We start from the raw sequence: 16,003 nt of genomic DNA on the forward strand, positions 1-16,003 counted from the left end.
AACGGAGGCCCTTAAGTTTAATCTAAAGAAATCCCGCGTGGGATCTCTATTTTTTAGGCCTTAATCAGCTCGGGCCATTCCCAGGAGAAATCGGGCCTAAGTTTGTCGCGAATGAACCTATGTAATTACTCCCTCCTGTCTATTGAGTGCGTGGAGAATATCATATTGTTGCATGCAATCCGTGATGGATTGGGTTAATCACTAGGGCTGAGCGATTCCAAAATGGGGAACCATGGAACTGACTCTATTACTGATCTTGTCATTCTGGTCCGGTTCCAGGTTTACTCGAGAACTAGTCAATTTCTTTTTTTTTCATTTTTTTCAATTCCTTAGTAGGACAAACTTTGGTAAAATATCCCCTTGTTTACAATCTAGGCAAATAGCAATTACAGCAATATAGTAGAGTAACAAAATGGAGAGAAGTATAGTAAAAAACAAACAGAAATATAAAACAATTGCGTAGCGTCGAAACCATCCCTTAGTCAAGCAAAAAAAAAGTAAAGTAACAACAGGAGTACAATCCCCAAAAGTAACAATCTATAAAAGACAAAACAAAAACTACAGCATCTTCAACTACGTTATGTTGTGAAATGTTGAAAGCCGTCGACAATATGAAAGATTTCAATTCTTTGAAGGAGGTGGAGATCAAACAATGCATGTCCGCAAAAAGTTTGCCTGACGTGCCCGCATTCACCAAGTTAGAGACATATTGGATGTGGCCAGAAGCTGCAGAACGCACCATTCATTTGGGGAAGCAATTGCGACTTTCGGTATTGTAAGACAAATAAGCATTGTCCAAAAAGTGGAGGTCTGCTGGACGAGTAAGAAAGGTGCACAAATTTGAGGTAAGAGGTTCTAGAGTGGGTAGATTCCAGATCTAAAACTTGAAACCTATCTTATCGGAACTGGTTCCCAACTTTTCAAATCCAGAACCTACCCTCTAAATACTGGAACCGGACCAGAATCCGACCCAATTCCAGGATGCTCACCCCTAATAATCACCGTGTTGAGAGGGTAAGCGGTCTAGTATAAAATGGCACGTGATCTAATGGCATTGCTCTCGTGCGATCCTGAACTCGACGCGTACAAAGCGCAGGGATCATCATCATGTTTCGAGGGGGAAAAGAGAGGACCCGGAGAGAGTTCAAGACTCTCTAGCAGCGGAGGCAGGCTTTTCCGGCATTCGAGCGGCATATCATGCTCACAACTTCTCCCTTGTTGAGCTTTGCAAGAACGCCGAATCCTGCCAATTGTACGCTCAAGCAGGCTAGTACATTGCCCAGCTCATCAGTAGATAGGAAAGCTCAGCAATTCATGTATGATTGATCATGTACAATGAAGAGATTAGTTACACGCACGCACGTACAGAGAGAACACGATGTGCACCTCTGTTTACAGGATGTATTTTGGCTTACCAAAAGTGAATTTGGGAGCATTATTAAACTAAGCAACGTTGGGTGATTCCAGAGCGAAGGAACATCCCGCTATTTGGTTGCTTTTCCTTCTTGCAAATTTTGGACCACCAGTTAAGATTTCAACTAATATATGGCATAATCAATGTATTCCAATCATTGTGTAAACAACAACATCATCTCCAACAAAGCTTGAGCAGCACTGTAGTCTCGCCTATCAAGATGATTCCTACCAAAACGCTCGACTTGTATGCGCTTCTGTATCTCTCCCAAATTCCTCATGAACAGCCATTACATCAGACAGGTAAGTTTCGGCATGGCAGAAAGGTGCACAGGGCTCGAGCAAATTATTTTTAAAGGATTAGTGGATTTCGTTTTCCTACTAATGTTGTCATCAGTAGTTCTTGAACTTTCTGAAATTAATAGTCAAGAGTTAAATCATCCAATCATAGATATCTGGATTAGTAGAGGCCCATAACTCAAACTGCCCACAGCGGCCTAAGTACATCAACACAGGCAAACTTTTTTACCAAAATGAATCTTAAACAAACCAGACTACCGAAATTCAATAATGCCAAGATTGGAAAGCTCAAAGACGCATTCCAGCTCAACTGGAGCAGCTCTCTTTAATACTTAACGAACTAGTAATCGTAGTCAAAGAAACTAGACACAAGGTGAGTACATCACATCATAATCCTGAAGAGCCTCAGAGGCCCAGCTAAGAGAAAAAGGACAAAACAGCAACATCCAACCAAATTTGGAGCTATAATGTGACCCAAACCCTACCATCCTTATACAATACCAAAACTAAATCAGTCACCTTCCGACATCTACTCTCTTTCTATTTGAATGGTGACGTGACTTATATTGTACTCTCTTCTGATGTAGTCTACGACCTTGTCCAGGACCATATCGGCGTTGGCGTCGCGCTTTATTTTGACGTGGCAGGCTAATAGCACCTTTCCAACCGTTATAGCCCAGATGTGTAATTCATGGACCGCAATCACTTCATCCATCTCGCAAAGTCCCCTCTCGAGCCTTGTCGCATCAATCTCTCTAGGCGTATTCTCCATCAATACCTCCAGAATGTTACGGAGCATCCTTATTGTTGTCCCGAGCACGATTACTGAGAATATCAGGGTGCAGATCAAGTCGACAATCTTCCACTCGGGCTTAATCCATATAACCGCACCGCCAATCATCACACCTACACTTTGAATCGAATCCCCAAGTACATGAAGATAAGCAGCTTGTATGTTAATATTGCGTCGCTGCTTCTGTTTGGTTCCAGGTTCTGAGTCACCTTCGGCTTCCGAGCAAGTCTGCAGAAGAGGCTCGGTTTGATCTGTTTCGTGGCTGCGATGCTGATCAGCATGTCCTTTAGAACCTTCTCCGTGATGATGATGGTGATGTTTCTTGATAGTGAATCCATGAGTATGCAAATCACCATGATCCTCGTGGCTATGAGCATGATCACTATGTCCATGTGCATCATCTTCATCATGCCCATGACTATGTCCATGACCGTGGTCACCGTGACCGTGACCGTGACTGTGATCATGACCCAGTAAGAGCGCCATCGCAATATTCACGAGAAGACCAAATGCAGCAATAATGAACATGAGAAAGCCATGAACTTCGGTGGTACCGTTAATTAGTCTATCTATTGCTTCATACACAAGAATCCCAGCAAGTAGCCATATAATCTGGATGGAGACAAGTGCACCAAGAACTTCAATTCGGAAGAAGCCATAAGACTGGCGTGGAGTTGCCTCCCAACCTGATGCCCAAAGAGAGAATAAGGATATTGCAAATGAAGCAACATCCGACAGCAAATGCGCCGCATCCGTGAGAATGGCAAGACTGTTGGCTTCAATACCACCAACTACTTCTACGCTCATGAAGATAACACAAAGCACAACCACAATCAAAAGTTTCTTCATCGAGGTTGACCTCTCTCTTGCATCTTTCGAACTATTTCTAGCGTCTGAAAAACCACAAGGTGCCTCTGCGCATACCTTACTACCAACCTGGCTCGTTTCCATGGCTGACACATCTCCACACACTTCGATGATGTGTCCATGTTCAGAATCGTGTGTGCTCATCTATAGCAAAAGAAACAACCAAGTGAGTCGAATACCCAAAGTAAGCGATGGCCCCACAGCTAAAGGTACACTGAAGGATACCAGAGTAAGAGTAAGCCTATACCAGGAAATCTTTAATGGTCGATCTCATTTCCTCATCTAAAGTTGGATGGTTCCACTAAAAGAAAAAGGAGATGATAAAACGAAGTTTGCCAAATATAGTGAGACGACTGCATTCCCCAAATTTACACTGGCACTCTTGGGCCTTGTCCAACCCAGGAAATGATATCCCCCGTCAAACCAGAAATAACAAGTATTTTTTACTTGGTTTTTGTGTCTTTTTTCATTCTAAGGGACTGAGAATGTTGATGTAGTTACTCCTCGCACATAGCCCATAACAACACACGGCGCCACATTACAGGCCGAAATGATTGCCCAAAATGAAATATACCCGGTCTACTTTGATTCCTAGTTTGGCTATTTCATTTTGGGCAAGCTTTTCTGTGGATGGCAAGGCACCGTGTGTTGCTATGAGCAGTCTATTAGGACTGACTGCAGATGGACTTAGACTAACATCAACATTTTCGGTTTGCTTGAATTAGTTATTTGGTCTGAGAAATAACACTTTCTTCACTAGGGTTTAAATGCATTGGAGGATCCCTGCACTATCAAACCCACTATGGAGAAAGTATTTCTCGACTTTCTTCAGCAATATCATCTGTCTCAACATGTCTATGGAAGTCTACTTAGATCATACATGGGGTCACTGAACAGTGTCTGTCACATCCACCACCATATGACATGCTATAAAAGTTGCATGTTAAAGCGACAACATCGATATGGTGTACCCACTTAAAAACTCCTTTTCTAGGTTCGAATCTGGCCTTCATTACATTATAAAGTTTGTAGACATCAACAATCCTTCAAAATACTAGAGCTACTCGAAGGGCTAGCTTATATACTTAAAAAGGTCTTTTCTAGCATGTAACTGTTCCTTTGCCAATGCATCCAGCATCACAGTTTATAAAGTCCACAAAACATGTCCACATCCTAAAATAAGATAAGCTTTTTCCATAATTAGATCCAATAAGCCAAGGCCAGCCTCCTATACCACACTCTATACAAGAGATGATTTCACCTCACATGACGAGATGATCCACATGGTTTCTATCTACCTTGAACGGTTTCAACTTCAATCCATGAGATTTGACCCGCCAAACATTCTATAACAAACCCTCAAGCTTCTTCACAGTGCATCATGCCCAAATATTTCCTCCTATTCCTCTTTTTTCCAACTTTTTGTAGCTCCAAAGTCTAACTGCGAAACCCTTAGGCTGAATAGAGAATGGCGAGCTAACAAGTAACGTTCAATCCTTATTTTTCCAAATGAAAAAGGATGAAGCGATCAATTAGTTGGTCATTGAAGACCAGGGGCATCTAAAACCAGCATCGAGCAACAACGTAGAGTCACAGCTCAAGTACAATTACCCAGATGACAGGCCTAATACTCCTGACATATTCCTGAAGAAAAAACTCATAACCAAAGATGCAGAAGAAGAAATATCAGCACCTGGTTGATCAAATCAACTAATGATATTGTCAGCCAAAAAGAGGATAAACACAAGTCGTAAGGACCAAGCAGATCTGCCATAGAAGTCGACTCATAACGAAAATTACAAACACGCACGGATGACAGATCTTTGTCATAAAAGGCTAAGGACAGCCAAATCCCAAACCAAATAGAATTGCACAATCAAGCCTGAGCATTCGCACCCGAAAACTTTTCCAAAAAAAAAAAAAGCTAAAAAAGAGGAGGCCCCAGTGACGCTGCGCAAGCATTAGGCCTCTGTAGTACAAGTAAAATGGACCCTTTATCTTCTTCAAAGCCAAGAAAGGTCACACACCCTTCCAAGTTCCCAGCAGCGTTAATTCTCAACACAGTTACAAACAGAGTCAACGCCATTGAAGCGGCAGCTTCTCCGGCTCCTCCTAATCAGCAAAAATTCACTCGCATATTGCATCCAACCCATATCTTGAAAAGCTGATCATCATCAAAGTCAACCCTCAAAAGTCGCCCCTCGAATTCCTACACGACCGCATTAAGGAAGAATAAAAAAAAAAAAGAACCCCTCCAAGCAAATCCCTTCATCAGCTCAAACCGAACTCGATATCTGTCGACCCACAGCATCAAAACAAGAATCCGAACCCAAGAAAAGAAATGAAAAAGAAAAGAAAACGAAACCAAGGCAAACGGGAGAGAAAAACAAAAAGAAACCTTTTTGCTCCGTATGCGACCGCCGGAGCTTCTCGGACAGGAGCCCCGATGCTCCGACTACGTTGCCGTCGTCGTCTTCACCTCCGTGCCTCCCCTGGTTTTGGTTGAGAGAGCGCGCTCCTCTGCTTCTTCCGTCGACGCTCTCCCCTGTTATAACTGACGTTCGGGAAACAACAAATCAGAAAATTCATTTTGTTTTTATTACCTATTTGTATCGCGGTTTCATCGCCGACAACGATTTATGTCTAAATATTTTCACGAAAATAAAGATATTTTTCGCTCGATAATTTTTATAAGCAATACAAATAATCATTATTTTTTATTTTCTGCTAAACAAATGAAATTTTAGTCTCGACATTCAAAGTGACGTGAGCAAAGTGACGTGAGCAGAGTATTCCCTAAAGCATTATAAATCAATATTCATATACAAGATATTATCCTGTTGTCGATTACTACGCTTTTTTTATTCTCGTGTGGAAGATGCCACTTCCATGTACTTATCCTTTTGTTTTGTCGGTGATGCATGTCTAATTCGTGACAAACATATATTTATCCCAAATTTTGAATTTGGCTTTTGTCGGGTCGGGTTCTAATAAGCCCGACACCGGCGACTTTTTCTTCCTTTTTTTTTTTCCTTCTCTGCCTTCTTTTTCTCGATTTAAATTGGAATTTCAATTTTCCCGACTCTGTCGATTAATATTTTATTTTGTGATATTCACGAGCAATTTTGGGTATTGAATGTATTAAAAGGATGTTCGGATCCGATTGGACCTCAGTTCGATAGTCAATTTTTTTCTGGATAATGTCTTTGACATTTTATCCGATAGCCTTCCGTCAGACAGGGATGAATTTGATTTTGACTCGGAAGAATATGCCAATCGGCAGGAATTGGACTAAAATGAGAAGCCTAGCCGTCCACGTGGAGAATGTGATCGAACTGTAAACATTAAACGACAAAGGAGAGCAACAAAACGACAAGCACTCATGGGACATGATGATGCACCCAAAGAAATTTTGTTATTATTTCAATGTTTAAAGTCAATCATGGAGGGCTGGACAGACCAGCCGTCTCTGTCCCTCCCCTCCTCTCTCTCTCTCTCTCTCTTGCGTTTCAGCCTTTCTTTCTTCTCTTCAACTTGTGAAGGAAAGGAATTTGACCTACATCTCTCCCTCCTCTCGCCCTCCTTTTTCTACCTTTTTATTTTTTTTCTCGTTTTCTTTCCTTATTCTCCCGATTTAATTTTGGATATGAGAGTTCTGCTCTCCCGATATTAGATCTGTGAGATTTTTCTCTCCCATCTAATGTTAGATTTAGGAGTTTTAATGAGATATCTGTCGAAACGTGCTAATTTCGATTAACAAAAAATAAAATAAAACGACTTTACAAACCACGTGTCGTCACATATTGAACGAAGACCCTTAAGGCTGCGTTTGGGAATGACTTTCCCAAGTGCCTTTGATCGTCCACGATAAGGCTGGAAAGCCCAAGGCAGGTGGGAAGTTGCATATGGATAAGTAAACTCTTTTAATTGCCTTTTTGCCCTCAAATATTTATTGAAATTCCAACTTTAGCCTTTTGTAGAAACTAGAAACCCTTTAGATCTACGAGCAGCTGCTCCCTCCGTCTCGCTCACTCAACGAAGACTCCCCCCACCTCCCTTAATAATCGGCGGTTTGATGGCTTCGAATCAAAGCCAGTCTTCTCCTCCAGAAGCAGCGCTCCGAGGTCCGGTTCTGACCCTGATTCCGCCTTCCTTTTTTTAAGGGTTTCTTCGCTGTTCTTATTCTTCTCGCGGTCGATGATGGCGTGGGGTGTTTGGTGATCGGCTGCAGATCTTTGCCGGAACCCGGTGGATGGGTTCTCCGCGGGGTTGGTGGACGAGACCAACGTGTTCGAGTGGAGCGTCTCCATAATTGGTCCTCCCGACGATCTATAGTGAGTTGGAATCGCTTTTGTTGGATTCGTCGAGCTCGAAGTTTTGTTCTTTTTCGTGCTCTCGATGGACCCTTTTCTTGTTCCTTTCGTGGGTCGATTCCCTTTTTTGAAGGTGCTTATTTTCGTGGTGTTGTGTTTCGAATTGGTCTGTAAAAAATCGGATGGATCATCTGTTTCATTGAACATGTCTGGTCGCCTCTCCTCTTCGCTCATGCTCGCCTCTCTCTGCTTCTTCGAAGAAAGAACTCTGGTCGACTCTGTCTTCGCTCAGCAGTCGCTCGCTTCTCTCGTGGTCGCCTCTCTCTTGGTGGCCTCTCTCTTTGCTCAAAACCCAGTTGCTCGCCTCTCTCTTCGCTCAAAACCCAATTGTTCGTCTCACCGCGAATCCAAATTCTTTTGCTTCGATTCCTTCTCGTTGTGCTTTTTTTTAGTTGTGATTCTTAAGCACATGGTGATTTCGTGAATGGTTGTTTCGATGTTGTGCTTGATTGAGATATTACTACTCGAGTAATGAATTTCCGGCTGATTTGGCTTGCGGATATTGTGTGAAAGTTGGGAATTGTTATGTGGGAATGGGATGAATCTTAATTTCTTTAATTTCTTTGATTAGCGAGGCTTGGGGGTGTCCAGGACTTTGTGTTTTGATGAATGAATTGAGTTGAGTGATTTGTTCATTTGTTTTGCTGCAGTTGGTCTCTGACGAAATGTCAATAATTGCTTGTTTAGCGTAGAAATATGTTTTTTTTTCTTTGTCGCAGTTGAAATACTTTGAATTACCTTCAATTTGCTGGAAAAAGAGGATTTTAGAAGGGAGAAGCTGAATCGTTTGGCAATGTCTCATGAATATCTTTGTTAAGCTCACTGAAATGATGACGATGATGATATGTTCTTTCGATCGCTTCATGTCTTGAGATTTTTGCGCATTAGGATATGGAAATTAGTTGACTGGTGTTCCAATCATATATTGCTTTTTAAGTGAAATGTTTTGAGTTTTAGAATCATTGATGCACTGTGAAAATTCTGCAAGAAGGAAGCCTTTTTACATTTGGTAGTGGAAGATTGTGGAAAAGAAATTATTTATAGTTTGATTTATTTTCTTCCAAAACATTTGTCAGGGCTCCAAGTGTAATTCTCTTCACTGATTACCTCAGGTTCTCCACTGGAACTGCATCATTTGCTGATGCTACATCAGCGGTATGAATTCTGAGTTGAGGATCTTGCGTTTCTTCAATGTTTGGTCTTGTTCTTGTTCTTGTTCTTGGTTTTGTTGAGATGGAGATGGGGTTGGGGTTGGTGTTTTGGTCAAATGGGTTCTCAGAGTTACTTATTTGGCCATCTTCACATTTTATTGCTGTAGGTCTGAACTTATTTGCGGTCATAGTTCTGTGCTCAAGTCTCATCTTGTCTTTTTTAAAAAAATTTACATGCTGCATTCCTGTAAAATATCACTTTTTTGACATCATTGTATTGAACTTGTTATTTGACATCACCATATGACTATTTTTAGGATGATGACTATGGCTGTTTTGCCTGGATTCAACTCCACATTTGGCGACAAAGAGATGATTTCCTAATTGAAGTTTGAGAAGGAATTGATGGCTTAGAGAGTAGAAATGGTGGAAAACAAGCTGAGTATCACTGAGCAATAGTTCAACACGGTATGTTGTTGGAAAGTACTGAGCATGTGGTGAACATGAGACAACAATGTGCAAGTTTAAGTCTTGAGATTGACAAAAAGGGAGAGACAGACAGAAGATATGGTCATACTGAGTGACCATTGCTGAAACAACGATGTTGGTTTCTACTTGGTCGTTGCTTTTTGTGTGACCATTGCTGAAACAACGATGTTGGTTTCTACTTGGCCGTTGCTTTTTGTGGGAGGGATTGCTCCCAAGACATAAGGGAATTGTACTAGAGAATGTGGGTTTTTTTTTTTTTTTTTTCCAAACTGATGAGTTGATGTATGTTAAACACTTGTGGGGTTGCACACTGATTAATGCACAAATGTGGTTTGTTCTAGCATCCATTTCCAGTAGATAATGACATGAGAATGTTGGTGAATCTTGGCAGTTGCTATCACTTTGGACTATTTGAATGTTGGCCAAAATGACAACTAGTTTAAATGCATATTTTATTGGAATGTCTAGGCATGTCCATGTAATATTTAAGGATATCATATTTCTTTGCTCGGGACATATGTGATCATATTTGGTATAATGAAATTACTCTTTTTAATTGAGAAAGGTCTAGAACGATCCACTTTGATGTGATTTATATATATATATATTTTACGTTACTCTCAACGCGAAAATATAAAAGTTACGGTCATTATTTTTTTTTTCAATTTTAAATAAATTAAAATTAAAAAACTTAAATTGGTCATGCCAAATAACTTTCCAAATATATGTTTACCAAACAGCATTTTCCTAAAATTGCTTTTCAAGGCACTTTTCAATTACAGTTTACCAAACAGTTTTTGCATTTTACCAAAACCCTTTAAACTAAAGGCTTTTGCTTTTCTTCAAAGGCTTTACCCAAAAGCCTTCCCAAACGCAGCCTAAGTTAGATATGGAGAAATCCCGCGTAGGATCTTCTATTCTTGAGGCCTCAACTAGCTTGGGCCATTCCCAGGAGAGGAGCCTAAGTTCGTCAAGAATGAACCTATGTAGTTACTCCCTCCCCGACTATCGGGTGCATGGAGAATACCATATTTTTGCATGCGATCCGTGGTGGATCAAGTTAATCACTAGGGGGTGAGCGATTCCATATGAAAAACTTGAACCTATCATGTAGACCTTGGAACTAATGAATACCAAGGTCTACTTGGGAACCGGTCAATTTTATTTTTGTTTGTTTTATTTTTATTATTCCTTGAAAGGACAAATTTTAATAAAATATATCATTATTTACAATCGAGACAAATAGCAATTATAGAAAAATATTTAGAGTAACAAAACGAAGAGAAGTGCTGTAAAAAACAAACAAAATATGAAGTAATTGGGAAGTGTCCAACTCATTCCTTACTCAAGCATAATGAAAGTTGAAGCAAGAACAAAAATTTCAATCCACCAAAAGCAACAATCCATAAAAGATCAAAGAAAAAAAAATACAGCATCTTCAACTTCAACTATGTTATTGTGAAGTGTTGAGAACCATTGACAACTTGAAAGATTTGAATTCACTGAAAGATGTGGAGATCAAACAATGCATGTTCTTGAAAAGTTTGCCCAATGTGCTCACGTTCTCAAGTTGGAGACAGATTAGACGCAGCCAGAAGTTGCTAAACACACCATTCAGCCGAGGAAGCAATTGTGACTTCCAGTATTACAGGACAAATAAGCGTCATCTGGAAAGTGCAGGTCCGCTGGACGAGTATAAAAGGCATGTAAATTTGGCATGAGCAGTTCTAAAATGAGTAGATTCTAGACTTGAAATGTGGAACATATCTTGTCGAGACTAATTCCCATTTTTTTAGAACCTGAAACCTACAAGACCAAAATCAGTTTGGTAGGGTCAGTCCGATCCGATTGCAGGACCTAACCTAAACCGGTGCTCACTCTTATCAATCACGAGAAAGGTTAAGCGGTCTAATAAAAAAGACCCGTGATCCGATGGCCTTGCGTGTAATCCTGAACTCGACGCGTACTAGTCCCTCTCCATCTCTCTCATTTTGAAGAACTTTAATGAGCACCCCGAAGTTCCACGCCAAATAGGGCCCCAACAACCCATTTGTCACTTTCGTGGGCCTTGAAGATCTTGCTTCCCTCTTCCAATTGCCTCTTGCTTCACGCAAAAATCGAGCTACGAGCCCACAAAAAGCGGAAGACTTCTTTGATACGGATCATTCGGGATATTCGGCATCTCAAACATTTCTGTTAAGATTCGCCGCACAACCACAAAAAAATAGAAAGTTAAAAAGCGAGAAAGAGAATCGAGACACAAGATTTTTATCATAATTCACCCTTAAACTCGCACCTCTCATAAGAGAAAGATAATATATATAAATATATATTGGCAATAGTTTGATTCAAAATAGGAAACCTCTTTCTAGGAAGCCTACTCCAATTATGAAATCTATTCCAATTAAGAAACCTAATTGAATTGGAAAACTTTCATTTATCAGGTACAAACTATAAAAGCCCTCCAGCGGCTCGAGGGCGTTGCCCTCGCGACCCCCGCCCGCTCACAGGGGAGCGGGACCCCCATGATGTCCAGTCGCTGGGGAGTATGAATCACACCCCAATAGTTCCCACATAGCTTGTCTTCAGGATTCATATGCTCTTTATATACATGCAATTGCTATCCACTCGTAAGTTTAAACTTTTAGGTTGGACTTTCAGACATAATACTCTACAAGACTTTATCATCTTTGAATTTGGACTTTCGCATGAAAACAACAAAAAAGAAGATATTTAAATCCAGAGGGAATTATTTTTACACTCTGCCTTTGTGTATAAGTTGGGACGTATGAATCACGTGTCGAGATTTGAATATGCCATCTTAAACACTGCTTATCGAAAATATTATTAAATTTAAAAAGACTCATGTTGCGTATCAAACATATTTGATTCGCCCTATTTGTGGATCGAATTTCTTCTCCACGACCCATCAAACGCGTTTTACATCATTTTTGGAAATAGCTTTCGACTTTCATAATTTAAAATTACATAAATGAAAATTTATTTCGGGTGCTCTCATTCCCAAAAGAAAATTTTATCTTATGATTTGATGAAATAAACATGTCTTTTTTTCGTGTATATTCTTTCAATCATGTTTTCAAGAATATAAAATGTAAATAAAAAAAATTATTCGGGATGAAACGAAAGCTTACCATTAGATTTACTAGTACATGTTGATGGTGATATTCTTGTTTTATTCCTAAGTCCTTGGTTTCTGACCCGTGGAAAAAATATTATTGTTGTAGCGTGGAAATCGATCCTAAACTTATTATATAGATGTCAATTTAGTTATAAACATTTTAATTGTGTCAATTTAATCATAAACCTTTTGATCTAGTGTCAATTCAGTCATTCCGGCTAATTTTGGTAGGATATTACCGACGTGGATGCCGCAAGCCATGTGGACGATTTTTAATAATATTTTATTTTTTTATTATTTTTTGTGATTTTTTTCTTTCTTTTGTTTTTTCCTTTCTCCTTTCTTTTGCCGGTGATTGACCATCGGTCCCGGCAACGGATGGCGTGGGAGCAGTTGCTCAGCTCTCTAACCTCGTCCCTCTTCTCAATGCGGCTCAGGCAGACCGCACACCCTCCACCATTCTCGCTCTCTCCTTCGCGAACCCCATGTCCATGTTTTTTCCAGGAATCTTGGGTACTCGGCGACGGGGACTTGGCTCTTGATCATGGCCGTCAGGGCTTGGACTGGGACTTGGACAAGCGACGGCGACGAGCCGTCCATGATGAGTATGGGGTAGGGGAGTTCTTCTTCTTCTTCTTCTTCTTCTTCTTCTTCTTCTTCTTCTTCTTCTTGATCAGGTGGTTTGACCAGAGCTAGTTGAGCCAGAGCTGTGATGAACACGAGCTTGAGCAGGCACAGGACGTCCATGGCGGCTCCACAAAACTCCATAACAGTAAGAGAGAGAGAGAGAGAGAGAGAAACGTGAAAGAATGAAGAGAGCAAAGCAAAGAACATGATAGTTTGTAAGTTTATTTAGCTGACACACGAAAGATATTATGATGACTCTTCCACGGTGCATTTGACTTTTTCTTCTATACAAGTCCCCTTAATTAGCGGAGGAAAATGTTAAAGAATGTCATCTAATAGGTACTTGTTTAATCTTATTAAATGTGTTTTGAAAGTTCAAAATTTATCACTTGAAGTAAGTGACTTTACTAAAACGTGTAACTCTGTCATCTTCGAAGTGATTTGAAAAAATATTTGCTCTTTTAGTTGAACTAACAAGTTAGCAAGACTCGTAAGCAAAAATAAAAAACTAGTTAGCAAGACTCGTTAGTTTATTGAATCAGCGTACCTTCTTCATTTAAAAAATCATATACATTTGTATCAATTTACAAAATCATTGTTGTAATGATCTAACTCGTTCCACGAGGGTCAAGCCTCTAAAAAGAGTAGTCATAATAACCACACAAAATGGTGATCGTGTAGGAGTAGGTGTTAACTTATAAGTCACTCAACATAGATTCTCACAATCGATGTAGGACTTTGGATGTCACCAAACTTGTACTTGTAGAACTAACGTCTTCGTCAAAATGAGCATATCACCCACTATGATCCCCCCATTCAACGTGTGGCCTGATCCTTTCCTACCCCCTCCATGGTCCTATAAAATTGCCGAGAGCCGCACTTTGTCCGAAACCTCTTGCCTTGGCGATCATTTCTCACCCTCATTAGATCGAGTATGGACTTAGTCCGTCCATGGCTAATGAATCGCTCAGCAGGGCCTCCCCAACCGATACAAGTCTTGGCATGTTCTAGACTCTCCTATTTAGTGGCTTCAAGCTAATGTCGGAGTTCCGAGCTTTCCGATAGTTACGTGATTGTACGGCAAGGTCAGTTGAGACGTGGGTTTCGGTTAATTCGCGAAAACAAGATGTTTTTGTCGGATGAACTCCTCCCACCGTTGGACTACGTGATGCTCAACACCGACGAGGCCTCTAAAGGCAATCCGGGTTTAGCAGCTGGTGGTGAACACATTCGTGACGAAAGTTGGCAACTGGCTAAGTGGATTCAGATCGCGGGGTTCTGCTCTTTGCTGCATGCATGATTAGAATCAGGGAGCTTATTTGAGCCTCTAATAGGGTCTTTCATCAGGCTTTGACAAAAATACGGTTGGAAATTGATTCTCAAGTGATTTTGTCTTCAATTCGGCCAGGACATATCAGCACTAGTATTGGGGATATGTTGGGGCAAACTTGTCAAATTTTGGACGACAATCCGACAATTCAGATAGCTTATGAGTTTAGGGAGGGCGACAAATTTGTGCTGATTTTTTTGGCTAATTTTGCTTAAGATTTAGAGAGAGTCGGGAGTTTGGTTTGTGCCCAACAAAACTATTGGTACCTTTTCTTTAAGGGGATCAAATTTGATTCCTTTGGAAATTGGAAAGAAACTTCTTTCTTATAAAAACGGTATTAATCTTTACCGCCCGTATTACTCTCCCTATTCGGTGTGTGGCTCAATCAATTCAGCTACCTCTGCTATCGTAAAAGGCTGACAAGAGTTGTACCTTAAACCCTCTTACTTGGCCGATCCTTCCCACCCTTGTTAGATTAGGTATAGGCATAACTCGTCTACGAACCACATCATTTACTAAAAAGATTTCTGTCTTGATACTATCTGTAACAATTCAGCGTGTTTCACGCAAGTCAAGGCTTCAGCGGGAATAACCTGAGCAACCACACACGAGGTGATGATCATTTGGGAGCGGGCGTTAACTTATGAATCACTTGACAGAATCTCTCCCTCAGTACGTGTCGGTTTCTTGGGTAAACTGATAATTAGTCAAATGCCTAAATAAATCGAGTCAGAACAGAGAAAATACAGGGGAAGGAAACAAGGAAAGGGAAAGAAAAAGGGCTCAAATTGCATCATCTTCTTCCCCGAAAAAAACCAAACGGCAAGTACGTTTAGAAGGGGAAAAGCAGAGACCGACAGAGGGGACAAGTCACTTGATTGTGGTCCACCCAGCGATCCAAGCACTCCCTGTGGAACACGTGGGAGCAGTTGCTCAGCTCCCTGACCTCGTCCTTCTCCTCGATGCAGCTCAAGCACACCGCACACCATCCGTTCTTGCTCTCTCCTTCGCCGACTCCATGTCCAAGCCCATGCTGTCTTTCGAGGAACCTTGCGTACTGGACGACCGGTACTCGGGTCTTGACCATGGCCGTCAGTTTCTGGACTGGGACTGGGAGGAGCCACGGCGACGAGCCGTCCATGATGAGTACGGGGTTGGGGATTGTGAGTTCGCTTGCTTCTTCTTCTTCTTCCTCCTCTCCTTCTTGACCGTGCGATTTGAGCAGACCCAGTTGAGCGAGAGCCGTGATGAGCATGATCTTCAGTTGGCACAGGACGTCCATGGCGGCCCCACCAAAATGCATAACAGTGACAGAGAGAGAGAGAGGATCTAATGAGGAAGAATGAAGAGGAGCAAAGAGCTACCAACGCTAATCCTTAAAACGGGGTGTCTCGGCTTCTAGAAGCACTTCGAAGAGAAAAATCAGTAGTTTATTATGTGTTTATTCAACTGATACCTTGACAGAGGAGTGACTTTAGTCCTGACTCCTAGGCTAGCGGAGGAAAATCAGAGGATGGTGTA

At 41.1% G+C, this 16,003-nt stretch overlaps 2 protein-coding genes and 1 long non-coding RNA gene across 5 annotated transcripts; 1 reads left to right on the forward strand and 2 right to left on the reverse strand.

Moving 5' to 3' along the window:
- Positions 1–1,992: 1,992 nt before the first annotated feature.
- LOC115664958 (metal tolerance protein 1-like) lies at positions 1,993–5,931 on the reverse strand. 3 transcript variants are annotated; one of them, XM_056318040.1, is made up of 3 exons: positions 5,772–5,931; positions 4,672–4,814; positions 1,993–3,517 (listed from the first exon to the last, which is right to left on the reverse strand). In XM_056318040.1, exon 3 carries the CDS (start codon positions 3,515–3,517, stop codon positions 2,243–2,245), a length of 1,275 nt encoding a protein of 424 aa, XP_056174015.1. In that variant the 5' UTR covers positions 4,672–4,814; positions 5,772–5,931; the 3' UTR covers positions 1,993–2,242. The 3 variants fall into 3 exon arrangements, with proteins under 3 accessions (XP_056174015.1, XP_056174013.1, XP_056174014.1); XM_056318038.1 differs by having other exon boundaries at positions 3,621–4,814; XM_056318039.1 differs by lacking the exon at positions 4,672–4,814.
- Positions 5,932–7,346: 1,415 nt separating this feature from the next.
- Positions 7,347–9,729, forward strand: LOC130139992 (uncharacterized). The gene is made up of 3 exons (XR_008817998.1): positions 7,347–7,497; positions 7,605–7,707; positions 9,215–9,729. It is a non-coding gene; the product is annotated as an uncharacterized LOC130139992 (long non-coding RNA).
- Positions 9,730–15,314: 5,585 nt separating this feature from the next.
- LOC115691290 (uncharacterized RING finger protein P4H10.07-like) lies at positions 15,315–15,764 on the reverse strand. Its single transcript, XM_030617888.2, has one exon. The coding sequence runs from the start codon at positions 15,762–15,764 to the stop codon at positions 15,315–15,317; it is 450 nt and encodes a 149-aa protein (XP_030473748.2).
- Positions 15,765–16,003: the final 239 nt, after the last annotated feature.

Source organism: Syzygium oleosum, unplaced genomic scaffold, assembly GCF_021117445.2.
Source record: "Syzygium oleosum isolate NSW1041296 unplaced genomic scaffold, Sole_v2.1 Sole_v2.14, whole genome shotgun sequence".
NCBI lineage: Eukaryota > Viridiplantae > Streptophyta > Magnoliopsida > Myrtales > Myrtaceae > Syzygium > Syzygium oleosum.